The 24,565-nt window shown below is 39.6% G+C and overlaps 1 protein-coding gene across 2 annotated transcripts in view; it reads right to left on the reverse strand.

Moving 5' to 3' along the window:
* SMG6 (SMG6 nonsense mediated mRNA decay factor) overlaps positions 1 to 24,565 on the reverse strand; it is a 234,829-nt gene that overhangs the window by 93,270 nt on the left and 116,994 nt on the right. For both annotated transcript variants that reach the window (XM_036835535.1, XM_036835536.1), the window contains one exon: positions 21,437 to 21,638. In XM_036835535.1, coding sequence (XP_036691430.1) covers positions 21,437 to 21,638 — 202 coding nt within the window. The remainder of the gene's footprint in view (positions 1 to 21,436; positions 21,639 to 24,565) is intronic.

A 24,565-nucleotide genomic window follows, 5' to 3' on the forward strand; every position in this document is an offset into this window, starting at 1 on the left:
AATTAATTTAAAAAATAAATAAACAGATTTTTTAAAATAAATAAATAAATATGACATTCTGGAAAAGGCAGTCTTAGGGAGAGTAAAACAGATCAGAGGCTGCCAGGCACTGGGAGTCAGGGAGAAGTTGGTTGCATGAGGGAGTATTTTGGGGGTGATAAAAACGCTCTACATCTTAATTGTAGTGGTGGTTACATGACGGTATGTTTGTCAAAACTGTATAACAAAGAGTGGATTTTAATGTATGTAAACAAACAAATCTTGGTCTCTGGGGAAGGGGATGAACTTCAGGAATACCACTCCATTCTGTGAGTGGGGTTACCTGGGGGATGCAATATAACTAGAGTGTGACAGGGCTGACACAGAGCCCATTTTCACCCTAAGTTGGAGGCAACATTAAAATAGACCTGTATTTCTGTTGGAATAAAAAGAACTTTATACCCTTTGTCCCCAAAACTTTTCACTGTTACAGAGATAATGCAATCTTCCATATGCAGATAAAAAGATACCAAATCCCAGCTTGGTTTTCCTCCTCCCCTTTCATTTCCTGTTTCATTTGGGCAGAGGTCTCTGTTTCTACAAAGGGCAAAGTGTATACAAGTTTAAAAATCATGGGGGCAATCAGAGGTTTAAGCTAACTGGAGGTCTCTTGGCCTAAATGGGTTAACGAGCACAGAACCTCATAAAAATAAATCCCCATATTTTCTAAAATAGTAAACAAACACCTGCCAAGGTCTAATTACAAGTATTCTCAAGAAATCTTTGTCTTGTTGTCAGTGAGTGAAGTTAAAAAACTTAAAGTATACCTGTAATAATAAAGTTTCTTTTTATATCATTATGATCTAATAATGAAATTATGGGCATCTTCAAAGATGCAATATTTTGCAAGAAAGATTATACCTCTTAAGGGTAAGCTGGGATGAAGTGAGAGAGTGGCATGGACTTATATATACTATCAAATGTAAAATAGATAGCTAGTGGGAAGCAGCTGCATAGCACAGGGAGATCAGCTCGGTGCTTTGTGACCACCTAGAGGGGTGGGATAGGGAGGGTGGGAGGGAGACGCAAGAGGGAGGAGATATGGGGATATATGTGTATGTATAGCTGATTCACTTTGTTATACAGCAGAAACTAACACACCATTGTAAAGCAATTATACTCCAATAAAGATGTTAAAAAAAAAAAGATTATATACCTCTTATTATAATGTGGTCATAGGACCACAGGGAGTGAGAAGGTCGAGTGGATAAAGGTGTGTGTTACAGCAGTACCTGGAGAGCTGTGAAAGCAGTTAGCTTAAAGAAGAGAACATATTCCCACTTTCATTTTAGTGGCTTACCTTCACACCTCTGCTTCACAGCTTAATCCTTAGTACTTCTTGGGTGCTTCAGGCAAGAGGAAGGAAATGGTACTTGGAAACAATGACTAAACTAGACTCTCTTAGCTCCCACCTTCAAAGAGCACAGGCATGTAAGCATATGCACACATACAAATGCAGAGAAAGGGCTTTTTCATTTAAATGGAGGAAGCTGCCATGTCTGCCTCCATAAGCAAAAATATTAATCATCCACCGTCTGGTTTTAATCCACACGCTCCTGATCCTGCATCTGAATGTATTGTTATCAGGGGAAGGAGCGTTTCTGCTCAATCTTATTCACCAGCCAAAAACCTGAAAATGTGAAAACCACATTGGTGAAGTGCCTTCCTGGGGACCCAGAAAACTCTGAGCTGCTGCTTTTTTATTGTTTTCTTTCTTTTTAAAAAAATGATGAACAAATGTGAATTTCAGAGGGTCTGGAAGGGAAAAAAAGAAACAGCTCAAGTTACAGGTCCCTCCTGATCTTGGAGTGACACTATCCTCAGGGAAATTAGCACTTTCTCTTCTGTATTTCCCAAAGGGGATCCAGCCACACAACCTGATTGACATCAGCCTGTCAGAGGCTCCCAGGTGCATCCCTTACGAGTATTTACAAATGAAATGGCAAGCCCAAACAGCAAGCCTTCGCCTCCGGTCTCCATTCTTCTGGTCTGTGCTTTGCTAGCAGTAAGAGCAGGGACTAAAAAGGTGTCTGTATGAGTCTAAGCATGCTTCTCCCACTGTCTGTGCTGAAGACGCTTCCCTCTCCTCAGGGTCACCCTAAAAAGGGTCTCCAAGCCAATATGTGGGCTTGGGTACCTTCAAAGCCATTAGTCACCACCCTTGCAGTCTCGCTCCAAACTGCGAATGGGGCCACCCGTGACACAAAAACTCTGGCAAGATTAGGGACTAGCAAGAGCAGAAGAAACCACAATACGCCTGAGACTCCCAGGAGAACAATGACTAGTGCTGGTAGGGAACAGACTGACAGAGCAGACAGACTCTAACCAGGCCTTGCTCTGTTTTCGATGCAACACAAATGTTTTCCATTAGAAGTTCCCTGCCCCACAAACACTCATACATGCGGCTATGAAATCCACATACTTAACTTCTGCTTTTCTGGCACTCTGACCCAACTACCTCTCCTGGTCCTCTGGAACACAGCAAAGTTGAGAGTGAAGAGATTCCAATACCCCCAGCGCAAAGGTAAGGGGGGGAAATCAGAATAAGGAGCATGCTCACTAAGTACATTCTAACGTGAGTGTGACTGAGTAGGCTAAAGGGAAGAAGGGAGAAAACAAGGGCTTTACTTTTGCCAAGAGAGAAACAAGTCTTATATAGCTCTGGCTCTTATTGGTTGGCTCCTATGCTTTCAAGCTTAAAGTTTGGCTTTACTTTCTAGTAAAGCCTGCAGCTGATCATCATCAGGAGGTGTCAGTCACCATTAAAAGCCAAGCAGGCAAAAACCTCTGAAAACTCATTACAAAGTCTGCAAAATTCTAGTACTAAGAAATCAAGGAATGCTGGCTGATCAGTAATCCATATTTCAAACACTCAGAACCAGCTGAGTACGGCAACTGTGAGAAGAAGCTGAACTAAAAATCATTAACCCATCAGTAACCATCCTCCCAGCATCTGCAGAATCAGGCCCAGGCTTACTTCTAGTCATAGTCACAGAGGGAGGGACATGTGAATGTCTGGCTAATTAATCTCTTCCCTAAAAAACAAAACAAACAAACAAACAAAAAAACTAAAAACAACAGCAACAACAACATCAAAAAAACAGGGAAAAAAACCCCACAAATAAGAATTTGAGAGAATAACATAAAAAGAACACTGAAAAGGAGGGAAAAAGCAAAATTTTTAAATGGCATGTAAGAAAGAAAAGGAAATCCCCTATTCAGGCAGCTCTGGAGTTCCCTAATTGCACAAGAGCAAAGGACAACCCCCCCAATGTGGATGCCTTGTTAAGCAATTGCTCAACCTACACTCATTGTGCAATTCCAACCTTCCAAAGCTTTTTGCTGCACATATGAAAACCACGTTTTCCACTGCACTCTAGAATTAAGAACAGTTTCTCATTTTTCTCTTCTTCACTTTAGAGGGGGCTGTGTCCCTGAGCAAAAAAAAAAAAAAAAACCCGCCCAAATAAAAAAACCCAACTATTGCTAGATAAGCATTCACTACAAATTAGGTTTTACATTATTTCATCTGGTTATTTCTGAGTTTACTGGTAGTTAAGAAACATTTGGATTTTCTTCTTAGGCAGCTAAAGATTCATTTTTCCTGTCACTGACAATAATGATATCACAAAAAAATTGTCCACACAAACATCGAAACTTCAAAAGCCTTTGTTCTAAATGACTGCAATTCTGGAATATTTGGAGCAGTTAAAAGTGGCGGTTCCTATTATACAGCCAAAATTCCAATAGAGGCCTGGGTAGATCACAGTGCATCTTGCTAATCACAAACCTTTCTTTTTAGGTCATGTTACACAGTTAACAAGAACAATAATAGGTGTGTACCAAGATGAAGAAAGCATAACAAGAAAACCCAGAGGTCACATAGGAAAAGACAGACAGATCTGACTCTATAAAAAATTTAAGTCATACATTGTAAAAAATACAAACAAGATTATAAAACAAGCTACAAACCAGGAGAAAATATTGCAACATATAAAACTATCTATAGTATATTAAGAACTCCTATATATCAAAAAGTATGATAAAAAAACACAAAAATGGACAAGGCCATAAATATATATATGTGTAAGTCAGAGAGGAAGAAATATAAACATGCAATACATATACAGAAAGATTCTTTATTCCACTAGCAAACAAATACAAGTTAAAGTGAGATACTTTTTTAAATCTAGAAGATTAGCAGAAATTTAAAATATAATAATAAATAGTACTGCTGAGAATATGAAGAAACAACTTGTATACTGTGAATGGGAGTGTAAACTGGTATGATCATTTTGAAGGGCAATTTGGCAGTATTTGTCAAAGCAGTAAACATGTATATTTTTGACAAAGCAATTCCACTTGTAGGAATCTATTCCACAGAAACAGTCCTGTAAGTATACAAAGATTTAAGCACAGGGAAGTTCATTTCAGCACTGTTTGTAATAACAAAAATTGGACATAAGTATCATCTGAAAGACAGATGGATAAATTATACCTATACAATGAAACATGATGCAACTTGAAGAAGAATGGTGTAGATTTATATGTTATGATTTAGAAACAGTTCCAAGGTATATTAGGCAAAGAAAGAAAGAAAGAAAGAAAGAAAGAAAGAAAGAAAGGGCAATGTATACATGGCATGTATTTGAAATTTATTAGAAAAATTAATACTTGGTTACCAAACTGTTAACAGCAATCATCTTTGGAAGGGAGGGACTTGTATTCTTATTTTCTATAGTTCTATATTATTTTAATATTATTGCAGAGAGCATGAATTACTTTTGTAATTAAAAAGTAAAGACAGTCCACCTTCTTTTTCTGACTACGATGGTAATGGACTAGTCCTCACCCCATAAACAGCTATAAAATATATAAGGCAACTGTTTTTAGGCAGTGCCCAACAGGCAGTGCAGGACAGTGATCCCTGAGAGAAAAGAAACTCATGAAATGAGCCTGTAATCACTCCATCCTCTGCTTAGGGATAATTTTGCAACTTTGACACAGAAAACTGAATCCCAAGGATATTATGGTGGTCCTGTTGAGCTGAGGAGACAGAGAACAGAATATGAGGCAGCTGAAGGGGCTGAATCTGTGAGTAAGGAAATGAACAGAAAGAAGTTGTGCAAAGAAAGGACATGAAGTACATGTGAGAATCCTCAGTGCACAAGTAGGTGAAGGCTAGACTGTACATATGCAGGCCAAGATGACCAGAACTTACCAGATGGCAGCTGCTACAGAGTTAAGAGTGGAAAAGAGAAATATCAGAGGTCCAGCAATGCTAGGGGAAGAACACTGCCTAGGGATGAGGGAGTTGAAGTTCCAACACTGCCAGAGTGAAGAGATTTTAATACCTTGTTAACATCCTTTGACAACCATCTGAGACTCCAGAGAGGCCACACCCTAGAGTTAGACCTAATCTGAATCTGCATTAATTGTTCCTAAAACCCAGCCTAAAACAAATCTGCAGGGGAGACGGGGCTTGGAAATTGACTATCACCAAGTTATTGGGGCTTGGGAAACATCCTAGGTTTCTACATAGCTGCACTAATAATGTGTAAAAGCCAAGCCTATGCAAATCCCAGATGATCAAGCACTAATATAACTGCCTGTTAAAATTAAAAAAAAAAAAAAAAAGAGGAAGGTAACAAGGTCCAGAATCTCTTTAACAAATTATCCACAAGGTCCAGTGATTTTAAACGAAAATCACTAGACACAAAGAAACAGTAAAATGCAATCCATATTCAATAGAAATCAAATGTGAGATGGCCCAGATGTTGGATTTGGCAGGCAAACACTTTAAAACAGCTATTTTAATAAATATGTCTAAAATATTAATGGGATAGATGTTCAAAGAATTAAAGGAAAATATGGTCTTAATGAGTAAACAAATAGGAAATGTCAGTAGAGAAAAGGAAATTAGGGAAATGAACTAAGTAGAAATTCTCTAACTGAAAAGAAATAATTAAATGTAAAGGTTCATTGGATAAATTTAATAGTGTATTGAACATGGCAGAAGAAAGAATCAGTAAACTTGAAGACAGACCATAGAAAGTAAGTAATCTGAAGACTAGAGAGAAAAATCACTGAGGATAAATGGAGCTTCACACATGTGTGAGATTATATAAAAATGTTTAGGGCTTCCCTGGTGGCGCAGTGGTTGAGAATCTGCCTGCTAATGCAGGGGACACGGGTTCGAGCCCTGGTCTGGGAAGATCCCACATGCCACGGAGCAGCTGGGCCCGTGAGCCACAACTACTGAGCCTGTGCGTCTGGAGCCTGTGCCCCGCAACGGGAGGGGCCGCGATAGTGAAAGGCCCGCGCACCGCAATGAAGAGCGGTCCCCGCACCGCGATGAAGAGTGGCCCCCACTTGCCGCAACTAGAGAAAGCCCTCGCACAGAAACGAAGACCCAACACAGCCAAAAATAAATAAATAAATAAATTAAAAAAAAAAAAAAAAAAAAAAAGTTTCCTTTTAAAAAAAAAAAAAAAAAAAAAGTTTAACATACATATAATTCGAATTCTGGGAAGAGAAGAGAGGGTATTTGGGGTAAGAAAAAAATGTCTGAAAGACACTCCAAGTTTGATTAAAAAATAGCAACTTATAGCTCTGAGAGGATCAGTGAACATCAAGTAGGATAAATGTAAAAAGAACTACACCTATGCACATCCCAATTAAACTTCTGAAAACAAAAGATAAAAAGGAAATATTCAAAGCAGCTCCCCAAAAAGATGCATTACATAGGGAAGCAAAAGAATGTTGATTTCTCATGAGAAAACAATGGGTATCAGGTAATAGAAGAAGTACATCTTGAAGATGCCAAAAGAAAAAGCTTCAATCTAGAACTCTATTCAGTTTTAAAAAAGTAAAAAAAAAAAAAAAACCTTTAAAAACAAAGATAAAAAAAAAGAAAAAAGAAATAGAGACATTTTAAGATAAACAAAGGCTATGGGAATTTGTTACCAGCCAACCTGCTTATGTCCTGTAGGCTCAAGAGAAATGATACCAGATGGAAACTTGGATCTACTAAAAAGAATGAAGAGCACCATTAAATAAGTAGATTAATATAAAAGTCTATGTTTTCTTTTTGTTTGTAATTTACTTCAAGGCAGCTAACTGTTCAAGTAGAAATAATAACATGATATGATAGGATTTATAACATGATAAGTAAAAGAGAAGACAACTGTGCAAAACAAGAGGGAATGGTAAATGGAATTATGCTGTTTTAAAGTTATTACATTTGTGAAGTGTGAAGCAGGAAACAGGAAGCATAAGGTGTGAAGTGTAAAAAAGTACAATACTGACCTTAAATATCTTCTGAAAAGCTAAAGATGCAAATTGTTAGCCCTAGAACAACCACTGGGGGGAAAAAAATTAAAAGGGGTATAATTAAGATGACAAAAGCAAAGACTTCTTAAAACAGAAAAGGCACTAACCATAAAGAGAAATTCTGAAAAACTGAACTTCATCAAAATTCAATACTTTTGCTCTTCCAGATTCTGTTAAAAAAAAAAAAAAAAAAAAAGCCAGCCACACTGAGAGAAAATATTCACAGGACAAAATCTCACAAGGATTTTTGTCCAGAATATATAAAGAAGTTTTACAACTCTATTAGAAAACAATTTTTAAAAATGGGCGGGACTTCCCTGGTGGCACAGTGGTTAAGAATCCGCCTTCCAGTGCAGGAGATGCGAGTTCGATCCCTGGTCAGGGAACTAGATCCCACATGCATGCCGCAACTAAGAGTTCGCATGCCACAACTAAGGAGCCTGTGAGCTGCAACTAAGGAGCACACGTGCCACAACTAAAGGAGACAGTGAGCTGCAACTAAGGATCCCGCTGGCTGCAACTAAGGCCTGGTGCAACCAAAATAAATAAATTAATTAATTAAATTAAAATAAAGTAAAAAATTTTTAAATAAAAATAAATTAATTAATTAAAAATGGGCAACAGATTTGGACACTTCCCAAATGAGGATCTATGAATTGCTGATAAACACATGAAAAGATGCTCATCATTAGTTAGGAAAATGCCAATTAAAATTAAAATGAGATACACTAGAATGGCTAAAATCATAAAAACTAGAAATACCAAATACTGGCAAAGATGTGAAGCAACCGGAACTCTCATACATTGCTAGTGGGAGTATTACGGTGCAATCACTTTGGAAAATAGTTTGGTAGTTTCCTTAAAGTCAGACATATAATTATCATATGACTGAACAATTCTATTTCTAGCAATTTACCCCAAAGAAATGAAAAAATTTGTCCACAAAAGACTGTACATTAATGTTCACAGCATCTTTATTCATAACACCTAAAAGATAAAAACAACCCAAATGGCCATGATCAAGTGGACGCATAAACAGACTGAGATATATCCATACAATGGAATACTGTTAATTAATAAAAGGTAATGAACTGCTGGAAAAACATAACAACATGGATCAATCTCATAGAAATTATGCTGAGTGGAAGAACAAAACATAAATGTATGATTCCACTTATATGAAATTCTAGAACATATAAAACTAATCTATAATGAGAATAAACAGATGCCTGGTTGCCTGGGGTGGGGAGTGGATGAGGGAGATTAACTGCAAAGAGGCATTTGGGAATATTCTGGGGAGATGGAAATATTTTGTATCTTGATTGGGGTGGTCCTTACACAGGTGCATACATACATCAGTGCATTCAAATGTATGATTTCATTGTATGTAGGTTACATATCAATAAATTGATTAATAAAAGTGAAGGTATGAACTTTAAATAAAATTATTTTTTTCACATATCTAAAATTATGAAGTAAAAATACATATTATTTTACAGATAAGAGGGACTACATTAGTAAAGAAAATTAAAAAGGGTGGGACAGGAAGTTCTGAGGCAGAAGTTTATGTCAATATCAAGGATTTTCTCTAAGTATCATACAGCTTCCCTTTATCAATTTCAATTTTAACTTTTCATTATGGCCCACATTCATTAAGTCTTGAGCCAAAGATTACTTCTATGGATGTATGTAGATAGGTAGGCATACTTACATCGCTGACTTTCAGGTTTTTATGCGTGAGTTATCCCCATCAGCCAACTCTAAGAGCCACTGTTCATCTGTAAGCAATCCTGCCTGCAAAGCTTGGAATCCAGGGCATTGTCTTGATCTTCTGGTCCTTAGAGGCTGCACTACCACTACTCTTAGATTTTTTTTTTTTTTTTGGGCTGTGTTGGGTCTTCGTTGTTGTGCGCGGGCTTTCTCTAGTTGCGGTGAAAGGGGGCTACTCTTCGTTGTGGTGAATGGGCTTCTCATTGCGGTGGCTTCTCTTGTTGCAGAGCAGGGGCTCTAGGCGCATGGGCTTCAGTAGTTGCAGCACGTGGGCTCAGTAGCTGTGGCACACGGGCTTAGTTGCTCCACGGCATGTGGGATCTTCCCGGACCAGGGCTCGAACCCGTGTCCCCTGCATTGGCAGGCGGATTCTCAAGCACTGCACCACCAGGGAAGCCCTTACTCTTAGATTTTTTTTGCCCTTGAATACACTTCCAAAACAATGTAGCCCATCCAGTGCATATATTCAGTGCCTCTCAGAGCAGTCTCAAGGGTTTGCCAAAAAATAAATCAAGTTGTCTTTTCAAAGACTCATATTCTAGACACTCCGGTATCTTTGGACCCAAGGCATTCAAAGATTTGAAGACCATCCAACCCAGAGAGAAAGCAGCAGGAAAATTCAATCTGAGCACCCCTTCCCCTCATATGAACTTTTACTTCTTTGTTCATCCTCAGGAACTATTATGGGAGATCAGATGATCTCCCTAAACCAGATCAATAGTTCCCAAGCTCCTGGTGAGAAATCAAGCTCCCAGTGAAAATAAAAGGACTGTCAAAGTGGAGAAGAGAACGGGAAGTATGTACTGGGCAGTGTGTTCAACCACTCTACTGTACTTATATTCAATTAAGAGTGTGTGCCCTAGACTTGGATTTGATTCCTTCATTCTTAGCTGTGTCAGCCTGGGCAAGTTCTTCCTAATAGTCAAAGTCCCATAGGGCTTTTGTGAAATTTAAATGAAATAATATAAAGCATTAAAACAGTGCCTAGCCACCAGAATCTAACACTACATTGTAAATCAACTATACTTCAATTAACAAACAAACAAGACAAACCAAAATAATCCAGTGCCTAGCACGTGATAAGCACTCACTAAAAGTCAGCTGTTTTGCTCTGGGTCCTCCTGGGAAAGGAGAGCCAGACATGTGACTTTTCATACATATTCAGGATAAATGTATTTCTAGCGTTCTGAATATAACTTCTGAAGACCTCAGAAAACTATATGGCAACATGGAGGCAAAGCATATGAACTGTCAGGTAATATGCTATACATGCCAGAGTTAAAGATAGAATTAGGAAGCCTACTTATACCAGAGATATTATTTTTACCTCGACCAAAATCTTTGCCTAATGGCTGCAAATTCCTAAAACACAGTAATACAGACAAATGCAGACAAATTCCTAAAACACAGTAGTTCTTGGAGTGTGAAACCCAGACCATTGGCATCACCTGGGAACCTATTAGAAATCCAATTTTTCAGCCTCTCCTTCTCCTGATTAATCAGAAACTCTTGGGGATGGGGCCGAGCAAGTTTATCAAGCCCTCCAGGTGGTTTTGATGAATGCTAACTGTGAGAATCAATATCCTAGAATAAAAAGAACACCTAGTTGTTCAACTATCCATAGCATGGGCCTAAAGATAACTGAGTCAACAGTGCCCATTTGGGGAATTAGATTTATAAATTAGGCAGTAACTGATATAATCTGAAGGGACTGAAGTAAATGGAAGTGGTAATTAGCAATTCTATAAATTTATATACAATTAGTAAAGAGGTGAGAGACAGCACACAAAAAAGGTGAGGGAGGGCAACAATGAGTAGACAGAGAGAAATATACAATACAAATGATCAGTGCCAAAGGGCCACTGGTGAAATGAGTCATCAAACAAACAAAGTGGCCCATCAAAGTATTTTTGCACCTAAAGTGAGAAGAGGCAAAAAGAAAAGAAAAGAAAAAAAAAGAGTCTATTTTTTGAGATATAAAATCAGAGGACTTTTCAAAACACTGTATAACTTTTACTAAGTTTATACCAATATCAAAGGCTCCTTTGATTAAACAGGCAAAATAGAGAAGGAAATAAATACAGCTTATAGTTCATTTCTAAATATCTGGCTGGAAACAATATTTCCTTAGATATCTACAGACTGATAGAGAGGGAAGTGCAAGAAGGAGAAACTAATTCAGAGGTTGAAAACAAAAGATCTTACCGAGCATGGTGTGACAAAGGAACCATACATGTCTTATTGCCTAAAAAATAGAGTGCTCTCCCTTCCAAGTTTCCAAAAGTTCTTATCTCATTCAGTATAAAAATAAAACACCTCTTGTACAAGGGTAACCAAAGAAAGTTCAAGTTATTCATAAAAATCTTTTACAAATCATTAAGAAAAAAAATGGATAAGCCTTCTAATGGTAAAATAGGCAAAGAACATAAGGTAATTTATAAAATGTGACACCAATGCATATAATTGGTAAGCATAATACTTAAAAAAAAAACAACCTTATTAGTAATCAAAGTATGAAAATCAAAACAATGAGATGCCATTTTTTGCCCATCTTTGGCAAAGTTACAAAAAAGTCAAACTATTCATGATTAGTGAGGATGCTAGATAACAGATATGATATTCTGCAGTTTAAACAGCTATAACTTTTTTGGGAGGGCAATTTGGCATTGTCTATCAAAAGGCTTAAAAATCTGCACACCCTCTTTGACCTAGTAATTCCACCCAAAAATCTGCCTTACGAACTGATAAAATAGATATGTAAAGATTGCCTGAGATGGCATCATTTATAAAAGTGAAAAATCAGTAACTTTCTAAAATGCCTAATGATTAAGGAATAAAAATATTATGATATGCTCATACATGTTAATATAATGCAGCCATTAAAATTCACACTGTGAGTGAACATGGAAATATATTCAGGATATATTTATTGCTAAGTGAACAAGGTAGATTACAAAACAGTATATACAGTTTTATTCTATTTCTGTTAAAAAGCAAAAAACTTCACATATATCTATCTGTCCATCCTTCTATCCAGTCAGGATAGAAGATAGAAAGATCAAGGAATCTTTCATTTTCCTTATTGCTAATATTGATTTTTCTAATATTTCTTTAAATGAACATCTATTTTGTAATACAAAGAAAGACTTTTATACTAAAAAAACCTTAAAAAGCATACATTTCTGAGTTAAATAACTCTACTTCCAAAATCCCAACTGAAGTGACCAAACTGAATACACAGAGTATATCCCCCACTCCCCATGATGCCTCCTTTGTCTACTGTGTTCACAGCAAGGGCCGCGGAATCTAGAATAGCTCCTGACGCATAGCAGTCAATAGCTATTAAATGGGAAAATGCCATCCATCTGCCGTAAACCATAAAGAATTACTGCCAGATGGATAGAGGATAGCTGGAAACAGGTCATTAAGAGCCAATTCACAGCTTCCCTTCCTAAGAAAGCAACTTAGAAGAAAAAAATTTTCATTTTGCTTGATGTTAGTATGTAGATGTGGAATTGATTTTTGTATACTGACTTTATATCCAGCAACTTTGCTAAACTCACTTATTAATCTGAATAATTTATCCTTATTTTCTACGTATGAATCACATTATTTGCAATTAAAGATAGCTTTATTTTTTTCCCTTTCCAATCGTCTTTTTAGTACTTTATCTTATCTTACTGTACTGGTTAGAACCTTCAACATAAGCTGAATGAAACTGGTAATTAATCACCCTTATTTCTATTTCTTGACATGCTTGGTGGTAATACAGTTGCTCACTTTGTGATGAGTCTTCTTGTTTTACATATTTCCATACATATATTTCATAATTAAAAAGGTTAAAAAAGAAAGCAGCAAGAGAAGAAACCATGAAGAACCTGGCAAAATTCTCCAGTTTGGAAGGGTCAATTAGTTTCCTATTGCTACTGTAACAAAATACCACAAATTTAATGACTTAAAACAAAACAATTTATTATTCTACAGTCTGAGAGATCAGAAGTCCTAAACTCAAGATGTTGGCAGGGCTGTGTTCTTTCTGGAGGCTCCATGGGAAAATCTGTTTCCTTGCCTTTTCTAGTGTCTAGAGGCCACCTGGCATTCCTTGGCTCATGGTCCCTTCCTCCATCTTCAAGGCCAGCAGCATACTATTTCCAAATCTCTCTCTCTCTCTCTGTGACTTCTGGTTCCATCACCACATTTCCCTCTTCTGACCCTGACACTCCTGCCTCCTTGCAAGGACCTTCGTGATTACGTTAAACCACCTGGATAATCTGGGGTCATCTTCCCATCTCAATATCCTTAACTTAAACGCATCTGCAAAGGCCCTTTTGCCTTGTAACGTAACTTATTTAACAGATTTTGGGGAATAAGATATGGACCATCTTTAGGGGAGGGCATTATTCTGCCTACCACAAAATGTGAGGGTATGGGGGCAGATGCAGAACACCGCTTGGAAGACTTCACTGCTACAAATCAGTACCAATCACAATCAGCAGTTCAGAGAGGCCCAGGTAAATGTAAGTGGGAAGTGGCCAGAGGGTGGAAGTTCTTCTTGACATGGTAGGCCACAGCTCCAGGAAGGAGGTCAGAAATTGCTATATCATTTATGTGAAACAGAAACTGGACATGGGATGCTCGTTCTGGTACAGGAGCTCCATTATATACAGGAAAGAAAATGTAGAAAATAAATTCATATGTTGAGTTGAGAATGCACACCACCTGGCCTCCTCCCCAGCCGCTTCAGGGTGGTGACTTGGTAATACAAACTTATATATCAAACAGTTTTAGACTTGAGAAGGGGATTCTAAATGATATTTGTAGGTAAAGAAGGCATCCAGTGAGAATCTACCTAACCTGTTGTGGAGAAAATATCAGAACTGAGTAAACCTTTCTTTGTTCAAAGAAATATAAAAGGCCAGAATCAGACTGTAGAAATACAAGTGGGGGCCTATGAAAAGAGTCTGCAAGATAAAAAAGGGAACAGAGCATGCAAAGAGACAGAGAAATAGAGAATACTTGGGGGAAAAATGTTAGCTGAAGGAGACAGTATCTGCTTTACTCTTACAATTGGATTTTTAAAATCATAGATTCTGTGAAGTATGCTAAAATATAAATGATGAAACAAAACAGATAAAGGAGACCTTGGTAAAAGGCAGGCAAAAATATAAACATTACAGGATAAGATAGGGAAATAACGTTAAGGTAACGAATAATCCAACAGCAGACTTAAGAACTGAATTAGAAGCAGTAAAGAGTAGAATCAGCACTATAAAAATCTGAATCAATTAAAGACAGGAAACACTTGAGAAACCTTCCGACATTGCAGAGGCAGAGCAAAAAGGGATTAAAACGATGACAGAAAAATATGTACAGGACAAAGAACAGAGATCTAATATACATGTTAGGAGAAAAGAAATTACTGAAGAAAAGAACAAACACAACATTAGTAATCAAAGACATGGGAGATGAAAACTTTCCTGATCTAAAGATAGAACTGCATCTGCTTATTTAAAGAGCTCATTACGTGCCATGAAAAATTAAAGTACAGAGCTCAACATCTAAACAAATCCTCATACAATTTGAAATTCAAGATTTAAAGAGTTGTAAGTTACCCGTGCTGTATGAAAAAAAAAAAAAAGTTTACCTACAAAGGAAGAAAAACCAGACTTTTCTCCAATTTTTCCTAACCATTAATGCAATGGAATAATAGCTATTGTTTTAAAGGGGAAAGAAGTTGACCTAAGCTAAGTTGCCATTCATGTGCAAGGGCAAAATAAGAACATTTTCAAAACACAAGTGTTCAAAAAGTAGTCATGAAGAATGTCCTCGATATACTGTTTAACGAAAAGAACAAAGTAAGGAAGAGAACGTATATCGCACTATCATTTTGATCATATATGTATATATGTTTATAAATATGTTTCAATGGGCATAGAAGTGGTCTAAAAAGATAAATATCAAATTGTTAACAGTGGTTATCCCTAGAGGGTGACTTTGACTATATATTTTTTTGAATTGTTTGACCCTTTTGCTTGAGTATGTATATTACTACTGTATTTCACAAAAATCACCTTCATTTTTAAAAAGCCTCCATGTTATCTTTGCTGAAAAAAATTCTACAATGTTGTATCTGAATAACAGATGAATCAAAGTAAAGAACATAAGAATGGGAAAGCCATAGAATAAAAAGACAAAAACGGTGAAAACTGAACACTGAAAACACTTACTATAAAATTAATTCTAAATAACTATTGTAAATTTAGAAACAAAATGCAACTGTGTGAAAAAGAAAATACATATTGTAAACAGTCCTAATTTTCACATCTTAAATATGGGATAGTCAACTGTTTTTTTTTTCCCCTTTCACTCTTGATGTTGATACTTTGAGAATAGAAGATTATGTATGTTTTTCAAAAAATTAGTCACTGGTAGCACTTAAACTTAATATTTTCCAGACCACCAAAAAACAAAGGCCACATTTCCCCCCAAACTATATATGTATGTATGTATATATGTATGTGTGTGTGTGTATAAAAACAAGGGTGTTTAAAAAACATAAAACAAGAACAAAGCATATACTGTGTGGTCCCAATTTTATGAAAGGGAAAGAATAAGTACACACATATAAGCATGGGGGCGGGGGAAAGACTGAAAGGACATATATGAAACCTTAACACCAGTTAATTTTAGGTGGTAGTTTGTACGTGATTTTTATTTTCTTGTGCTTTTCTATATTTTCTATTTAAAATATTTGGGGGTAATTATGTGCACAACAAACATGCCCAAAATATCATTTAACAAACAGACAAGCCACTAGTTTCAAAAGTTGGACAATTTAGGTCCAGTGGTTAAGAATCCTCCTGCCAATGCAGGGGACATGGGTTCGAGCCCTGGTCTGGGAAGATCCCACATGCCGCGGAGCAACTAAGCCCACGCGCCACAACTACTGAGCCTGCGCTCTAGAGCCCATGAGCCACAACTACTGAAGCCCGCGCGCCTAGAGCCCATGCTCCACAACAAGAGAAGCCACCGCAATGAGTAGCCCACACACCTCAACGAAGAGTAGCCCCCGCTAGCTGCAACTAGAGAAAGCCCGCATGCAGCAACGAAGACCTAACGCAGCCAAAAATAAAATTAAAAAAAAAAAAAGTTGGACAATTTAAACCTCATCTTTAACCTCAATTACATATTTTGTTAATGACAAAGCTTCCTGGGATCCTACATCCAGACAGAAAGCAAAGATTACTGTAAGAATGAATGGGATGTGATCGTGAGACTTATAACATCACCATATAATATGACCTATAATTTATTCCCTAAACAAGCCAAAGGGTGGCCCCAGCATTAGCTTGTTGGAAAGTTCTTCACTTAGTTCTTGATCAGATAATATGGGAAGGAAAACAAAGAAGATCACACAGATTAATCTTCCTGGGGATGCTAGAATGAGGATTGCTTACATCTATTTATGACATCAATGTTTTGCTTCTCATTAAATGGCTAGACCATTAGAGCCTAAGGAAAGACACAGCCTGTCACTAAATAAATCCTTGTTCAGTACCACCTATAGCTATACAATCACATGCATTTATTTTGAAGATGACAATTAAGCTTTTTTGATATTGACTAACATATAAAATGAACTTAACATCTTTCTCCTAAAACAGTTTTCTTTTTATCACTTCTCCTATCTGCCTATAGGGCTACTGGGGTTTCAATGAGGAAATACATGTAAAGAGCTTAGCACAGTGCCTGGAACATGATTATTGACTACAAAATCTTAAATTTATTATTATTATGGTTTGATTACTTTTTTTTTTTAATAAAGTCCTTCAATCAGTTATTTATTTATTTATTTATTTATTTATGGCTGTGTTGGGTCTTCGTTTCTGTGCGAGGGCTTTCTCTAGTTGCGGCAAGCGGGGGCCACTCTTCATCGCGGTGCGTGGGCCCTACACTATCGCGGCCTCTCTTGTTGCGGAGAACAGGCTCCAGACGCGCAGGCTCAGCAACTGGGGCTCACGGGCCCAGTTGCTCCACGGCATGTGGGATCTTCTCAGACCAGGGCTCGAACCCGTGTCCCCTGCATTAGCAGGCAGACTCTCAACCACTGCGCCACCAGGGAAGCCCGGTTTGATTACTTTTTCAATCACTTATGCTTACTCAGTATAATGCGGCAGAAAGGACATGGAGTTTTATTTATTTATTCCTTTAAAACTTGTTCTTATGAAAAATTTCATACATATACAAAAGTAGAATACTATAATAAACTCCATGTACCCATTATTCAGATTTAATAATGATCAATATTTGGCCTTTTTTTCCCCATCTACACTCCTGTCCACCTTCCTCCCCACATTATTTTGAAGCAAAGCCTAGATGTCAAACCATTCATAAGAACATGATGTTCTGAAGTCATACAGACAAGGATTCTAATCCTGTACCTCATCACTTAGCTACATAACCTTGGATAAGCTACTTAACCTCTGAATTTAGGTGCCGAGCAGCCACTCAACGAACCTAAGATCAATCTCTCCTAGTTGGCTCTAATTTTCAACATCTGTGATGTTTCTCTCTAAATGTAACCAGCTCCACTCTATTGCTTTTACCCTAATCTGTACTCTTTATCTTACTTTTGGATAATCCCAACAGCAACCTGTTTTCTCACCTCTTACTCATCCCATACCTGGGTTTTCTACTATGGTTTGTTTCTTTCAGGCAGAATATTAATGCTGTAAAATGTTCAGTAAATCAGAAAGATCAAGGGTGAAGCAAATTTGGGAAAGATAGCAAAGGGTATCCCCCTCGCAATGAACACCACATTAAAACTCCAAGAAGTCTTTCAGTAATGGATTCTGTCTAATATTGTGTTACCCTAACTTACATGATTGTGAAACTCTTTTTTTTCACCTAACTATTAAGAACCTATAAAACTAGAGTTTCGTGGAACATGCTTGGGAAATACAGTGATAGGTTAATGCCAAATCAGTGCTCCTTGAGCAATGCCTTCATTGGGAAACTACCAACTCTACAAAATTTCAAGAGTTCCTCCTATAGGTTCAAATTAACTTAGGTTGCTTCTCACATCTTTGTATATGCCGTAAGTTGTCTCCCAAACTAGGAGGGTGTTTGCCTTGTATGTCTGGATTTCTCTTGTGTGTGCAGGTGTGTAATATAGGTCGCTCAGTCAATGCCTGTTGAGTGTGCACCCAGGCTGGACAAAACATGTGACTAATCTCCACCAGCAGTGAAACTGCTCATGTTGCTGCTACAAAGTCCTTGAGATACTTTACATTTCTTAGTAGTGAACACTAGAAGCTGGAGAAGATGTCTATCTTCTTCGGATATCTAAGAGGTCAAGAGCTCCTAAAAAGTCCCTCTGGACACATCCATACTAATCTTCCAGGTCAACCATGGAGATGTTTCCTATGTTTCCATCATTCTTCACTCCTCTCTTGAGCCTCAGTTGTCTCTTTTATAAAATGAAGGTACAAATACCTACTTGGCAGGCATATTGTGAGGACTTAATGAAATAATAGACAGAATTACCTCATCCTGGGACTGATACATGCTAGATATTCAAGAGATGTTATTTTTCTCTGCCATGGAGAATAAAGCAGAGAAAAAGGAAAAGGAAGGCACGTAACATCTTATATAGGGTAGCCAGGGAAGACCTCTCCAACAAGGTGGCATTGAGAAGGCAGTGAGAGTGCCACACAGCTATCTGGGGACGGGGTGTTCCAGGTTAAGAGGAAAGCAAGTACAAAGACCCTGAGGCACAAGTGTGTGGCTTGTCTGAGGAACAGCAAGGACGACTATGTGACTAGGGCATACTGGGCACAAGGAAAGCAGCAGGAGCTGGATCAGAGCATGAACAAAGAAGTGACATGATCTTATTGATGTTTTAAAAAGATCATTCCAGTGGCTGTGTTGAAAACAGACTGGAGAGTAGGAGGAGGGAGGAATAAGAGAAACCAGTCAGAAGGCATTTTGTTGAATCGAACTAGGGTGTAGTGGTAAGAAAGAGTTGCATTTGCGTTTATTTTGAGGGTAAGGAAGACGTGGGTTGCTGACGGATTAGTTATGGAGGTGTGAGAAGAAGAGAGGAGCCAAGAATAACCCCAAGAATTTTGACATGAGCACCCCCAAAGTCAAAGCTGCCATTACCGAGATGGAAGACTGAAGAAAGACCAGGTTGGGGGAGAGAAATTCAGGAGTTTGGATCTGGAGATGTTGTGTTGGGCACACCTATTTCACAGTCCTTGAAGTGGAGACCCACCTTAGTCTCAATGAGCTGTGACTGCCCCGGGCAGCCTGTGATTCACGACCACAGGCTGAGGGCATGGACCACTGGCTCTGTGTTCTTCTTGCCAGGTCATATATTGTATTTACCATATACTGTATCATACACATGTATCATATGCTAACACTAAAGCTGGGAGAGCTCATGAGAAAACAGGGCTTAGCAAGTCTAAAGCTGGACAGGACTCCTTCCTTGTTCTGCACTGAAAGACAGCTGACCCAATCGCCAACTCTCAAAAGCACCCTCCAGAGTCAAGACCACCCTGTGATCACAGAAAAACAGTACGTACTAGGATTCCCCTGGCCCAAGCCATGGCTACCCAGTTTCTCTTCCAACTCTTCTAAATGAACATCTTCCACAAAGTCTGAACTTTGTTAGCTGTCCTCTGCCTCACACACTACAACTCCCCATTATTATTCCCTTCTGAGACTAGAAGAGCAGGATTTTATTCCAACTTCTCATTGGAAAAGCATAAAATGAGTACTCCTCTTGAGAGACAAAGGTTCTCACATTCCCAGTATTAACCATTAAATGTACCCAAAGAGAATGAGTTTTTGATATGTCAATGTCTAGAACCTTTATCTATGTATAGAAACGTAACCATAGGGAATATATGAAAAAAATTCTACTATAAGGAATCACCTGTTTATAATAGTTCAAAAATTCAGGACAGTCCCTTGGTTCAATAAAGCAAAGACTGGTTAAAGAAATCTTGGCATAGAAAAGAATACTAAATGATCATCAAAAATGATTCCGAATAAGAATACATTAAAAGATACTACATGAAAAAAGCAAATTATAAATAACATGTATAATATGACCCCCAGTTTTTTTGTTAAAAAAAAGTGTGTGTTTATACCATAAGTTAATATGATTGTATGTAATTAGCAAAAATAACAGTTATGTTACCAGTTGGTAGAGGGATTGTGGATACGTTTTTCTTCTTTTACTTGTCTACAAGGAACATATATTCTTTTTTTCACTAAGAATGAGTTAAAAAATTTTTATATTCAACATAAAATCTCTCATATTTGTAGCTTATGCTTGGAATTTAGTTTTTACTATCTGACATAAAAAAAACCCAAAAAACCAAAAACAACTACCTACACCTCTATACATACTTCATCTAGGTCAAAAGACTTCCTTCTGAGAAGCCACTCGTGGACTCTCCCCGAAAGGCTCTCCCCTCGGGGATGTGATACTAACGACTCCACAGAGGGGTCAGTCACTGAGTTCCCCCGCTCAGCGCAGGAGACCCTGCTCCCAGGGTCTGTGGGCACGACTTCCCCAGCCGAGCAACCGCTACACAGGAATGTGAAGCAGAATGGACTGCTCTACTCTCCACACCTGGCCACAGACACAACTGTTAAGCAGAGACTACGAGTTCCACAGTCCCCACCAGGGCAACAGGCAATGGGCTTTGTTTTCTATAAACAGACAGACAAGGAAAAAGTTCAGGTTAAAACACAGTCCTCGGAGGAAGAAAAATAGAAACCAGGCAGCGGGGAATGCTTCATACTCCTAAAAGCTTTTTTTGTAAGTTAACACATGGTGTCTGCTTCTCTCTAGTCACCTATTTATCACTCTCCTCCTTAGAGAAGGGAAAAAGCCCTGGCTGTTTTCCTAGTGCAGAGTTTTGTGGCTGGGGGGAAGGATGAAAGGGGGGAGGAAGGAGGGTGCTTTAAGCATGATGCAAACCATTTGGAGCTGAGTGAGAGCACTGCCAACACAAGCTGCACTATTTAAACAAGTGAGGAAATGATCGTATATACAACATGCCAGTGAGCGCACACACACACCAAAGGAAGTCGAGAGGGCTTTTTTTTTCAGGACGCAGAGCTGGATGTCAGCGGCTAAAAGGTCGATATTTTCCCTTAACACCCTTCTCAATGACTTAATCATGTTCCGTTTGCACAGAAAACTTCCCAAGAATAAAAAGGTCTGGAGAATTAAGAGGAGGGGTGAATGGGGAGGGATGTTTGGCCTGGGGCTGACCTTATCCGAGGTTTTCTCCACGTAGCAGGGGTCCTGAGGGGCAGCCAGCAAGGGTACAAAGCCCGAGAGAAGCCGATCCTCTTCCAGGATAAGGAGGGTGAGGTCATCGTCCGGGTCCTTGTACAGTGGCACCTCAGACTGATTCACTGCAGTCAGTATGTTACAGAAATCAGCCAGCATCGACCATACATCCACAGCAACCCTGTGAGAAAGAAGGTAAGAAAAGAAGAGCAGCTCTAAAGAGGAACCAGTTAAAGTATTCTAAGCACTTGTGGGCAGGGAGGTACTCGTGGCACTTGCTGTCTACGGCTGGCATCTGCCAGGAAATCTAACCCAAAAAGCTAGGATACAAAATTGCGCCCGTGGCAGTAATCTGGTGGGTGTGTGTCCATCTATGCAAAGTTGAAATTGATTAGAGGGAGTTTTTAATCCTAACCAGAAAGGAAAAAGAACTTAAGAGCATCAGTTGCCTAATGCAGGTCCTGTCACCTTTCCAGACAGTGTGCCTGAGACACTTATTCAAACACTCAAGACAACCAGTGCCTGAGGCAGCTCCCAGAATTCCCCTTCTCCTGTCCAGCCAAGTATATGCCACACAGACAGCAACACAGTGCCAATCTCCCCTCCTCCCACGCAGCCAGAGGGGCCAGTCACACCAGGCAAAGAGTCATGTGGTTATTACCTCCCACCCCAGTCCCCTACAATGCTTTAGAAATCTCTTCCTACATATAAGTAGGAAAACAATCAAACACACCCACCAAAAACCACATTCCTGGCCTGCCACGATCTTCCCAGGAGGGTAAACCTTCCCATGCATTTCAGCCGACAAACCAGTATCAGTGCTGTCTTGGCCATCCCTCTCCCTCTCCTCTCCCTCACCTGTGGAAGGTTAGATATAGGGTGACCAACTGTTCTGGTTTGCCTGGGATTTGTCCCAGTTTTAGCACCCAAAGTCCCATGTCACCAGAAACCCCTCAGTCCTGGGCAAACTGGGATGACTGCTCATTCCTAATTGCACATCACCAAGTCCTAGTTGAACCTAAGAAATCTTGAAAATGCAAAGTCTAGCTCTCCCCATTTCAAACTCCAGGGCAGAATTAGAAAAAGAAGGTTCATTTCTCTGTCACCATCATTTGTCAAAAATCTACTGTGGTTCATATCCCTGCTTTGATGGGTGCTAACGATCCTTAAGAGCTTTCTTTTTTGTCTGCACAGGACGCAGCTCAAATAGCCAAACTGTAGTCAGATCCAGGGCCTGCCAAATCCATAGGCCCTGGGCTGTACAAGACTTGGCTTTCTTTTCCAGAAGACTACCTTAACCAGGGACTCTGGAACAGGCAGTGCCCTACGGATGCTAAGTTGTACTCTAAAAGGAGTGAGCTGCACAGAAGAACAAAGAAAAGCTTTACAATTAGGCTCAAGAGGTGGAGCGGCAAGAGGCAAGAAGCAAAGAGAGCTATAAGAGCGAGCTACATCCTGGAATCTTCCCAGAGGAGTTACTGCGCATGAGCCAAATCTGCTAGGGAGGGGCCTCAGACCTAAGCAATGTGTTTCTCCTGGAGACTGGGAGCCTTTGGGAGATGGCAGAGAAGAGGGCATTCAAGGGACACGGCACTGAAGGTGATGCTGGGGGAGAAAGTGGAATAGAGGTGTGGGGACTCCTTGACTGGCTCCAGGTGGAAGGAGGCTGCACTGGTTTATTTACTGTAATCACTGCACTAGGAAAAGGCAATGAAATGAAACATCTTGTTTTCAAGAGTGTCCTGGGAACCAGGCGGAACACAGCTCCATTAATCATACAACGGCACATAATCAACACACATGTACTGCACAAGTAACTCGCCTCACAGGCTTTGCCCAGGAAAAAGAACATGTTTGGGAAGAATCACCGGAGGGACGAGAGTTTTCTAAAGCCTCTCTCTGCACAGACACCGACAACCAGGCTCATTCACAAAGCTCCATCTTTTGGCTCGGCTGAGTTTGGCTGTCAGAAATGTTTAAATATGGAAAAAAATAAACAGTTGCAACACGTTTTAGTGCAGAGATCTGCCTGAGCCCCTTTGTGATGTAATGGGAAACGCAGCATTCAGGCTACCAGCTGTAGAATAAACAGAACTTCGAGGGTTAAAAGGAACTGAACTTTCCACGACCCCATCTGCAGAGAAGAAAATAATAAGAGGAATGATGCACTGCCCCACAGCTCTGATAGTTTATCCTCCGGTCCCGGCTGCAGAGACAAGCACCGGATGTGATAGGGCTGCTCAGGGCCGCCTCCGAGGTTAGCGCTGCCCATGGGAGACGCACAGGGAGGCTCTTCCAGCTCCCCGCTTCCTCCCCCAGTGCCCTGCTGGCCACTTGAGCCCACTGCCTGAGTCTGATCCCACAGCGCTGGTGAGCTCTGGCCAACAGGCACTGCTCGGCTGCAGAGCAGCAATTTGGAAAATAAACAGGAAAGACGACAGTGAGAAGGAAGAAGGTGAAAAGTCTCCCAGCTGAATTCTTGGCTTGAGGGCCTTGGTTGGTGCTGTGCAGGTCAAGGCTGCTTCAGGACGTAGATGCGGGTGGGGGGTGAGGGCAGCAGCATCTCCAGCCAGGGAGAGGCAGCAGAAAATTACCCACGGCTGCCACAATGCGAGGCCCCACATCCCTCTCTCATCCTCCCACCCCTACCATCTTGGATCCAAGACGAAGGAATACGTGGTACCATGTGGTTCTCATTACCATGCTCCCTGTCCCCTAAGGCTCAGATAAACCAAAACTGACTCCTCCCAGCGGCTGCTGGCCACTACTAGGGACCCCTGCCCACATCTGCCTTTTGCCCATTACCACCCACCTTGTGCCAAAACCTTAAGACTCACTGCAAAAATGAAGTGGATGAGTGTTCCTACCCTAGTATTGATTTGTAAGATAGCAGCTGATGCCAAAAGACATAGGAAGTATCCTGAGTTCCCAACTCAGAAATGTAAAGTGGCCCAAGGGCCAAGCTAGACTGAGCAGAGCCAAGGGAATACACAAAATGCTCCGATGAAGGGTCATTTCTGCCCTGATCCCGTCAGTCTGGTGTGTGATTCTGAGTGGCCACTTTCTTCTGGTATTGCAGTGGGACGGCCCCCGATCACTTCACATATC

This window comes from Balaenoptera musculus, chromosome 20, assembly GCF_009873245.2.
Source record: "Balaenoptera musculus isolate JJ_BM4_2016_0621 chromosome 20, mBalMus1.pri.v3, whole genome shotgun sequence".
Classification (NCBI taxonomy): domain Eukaryota; kingdom Metazoa; phylum Chordata; class Mammalia; order Artiodactyla; family Balaenopteridae; genus Balaenoptera; species Balaenoptera musculus.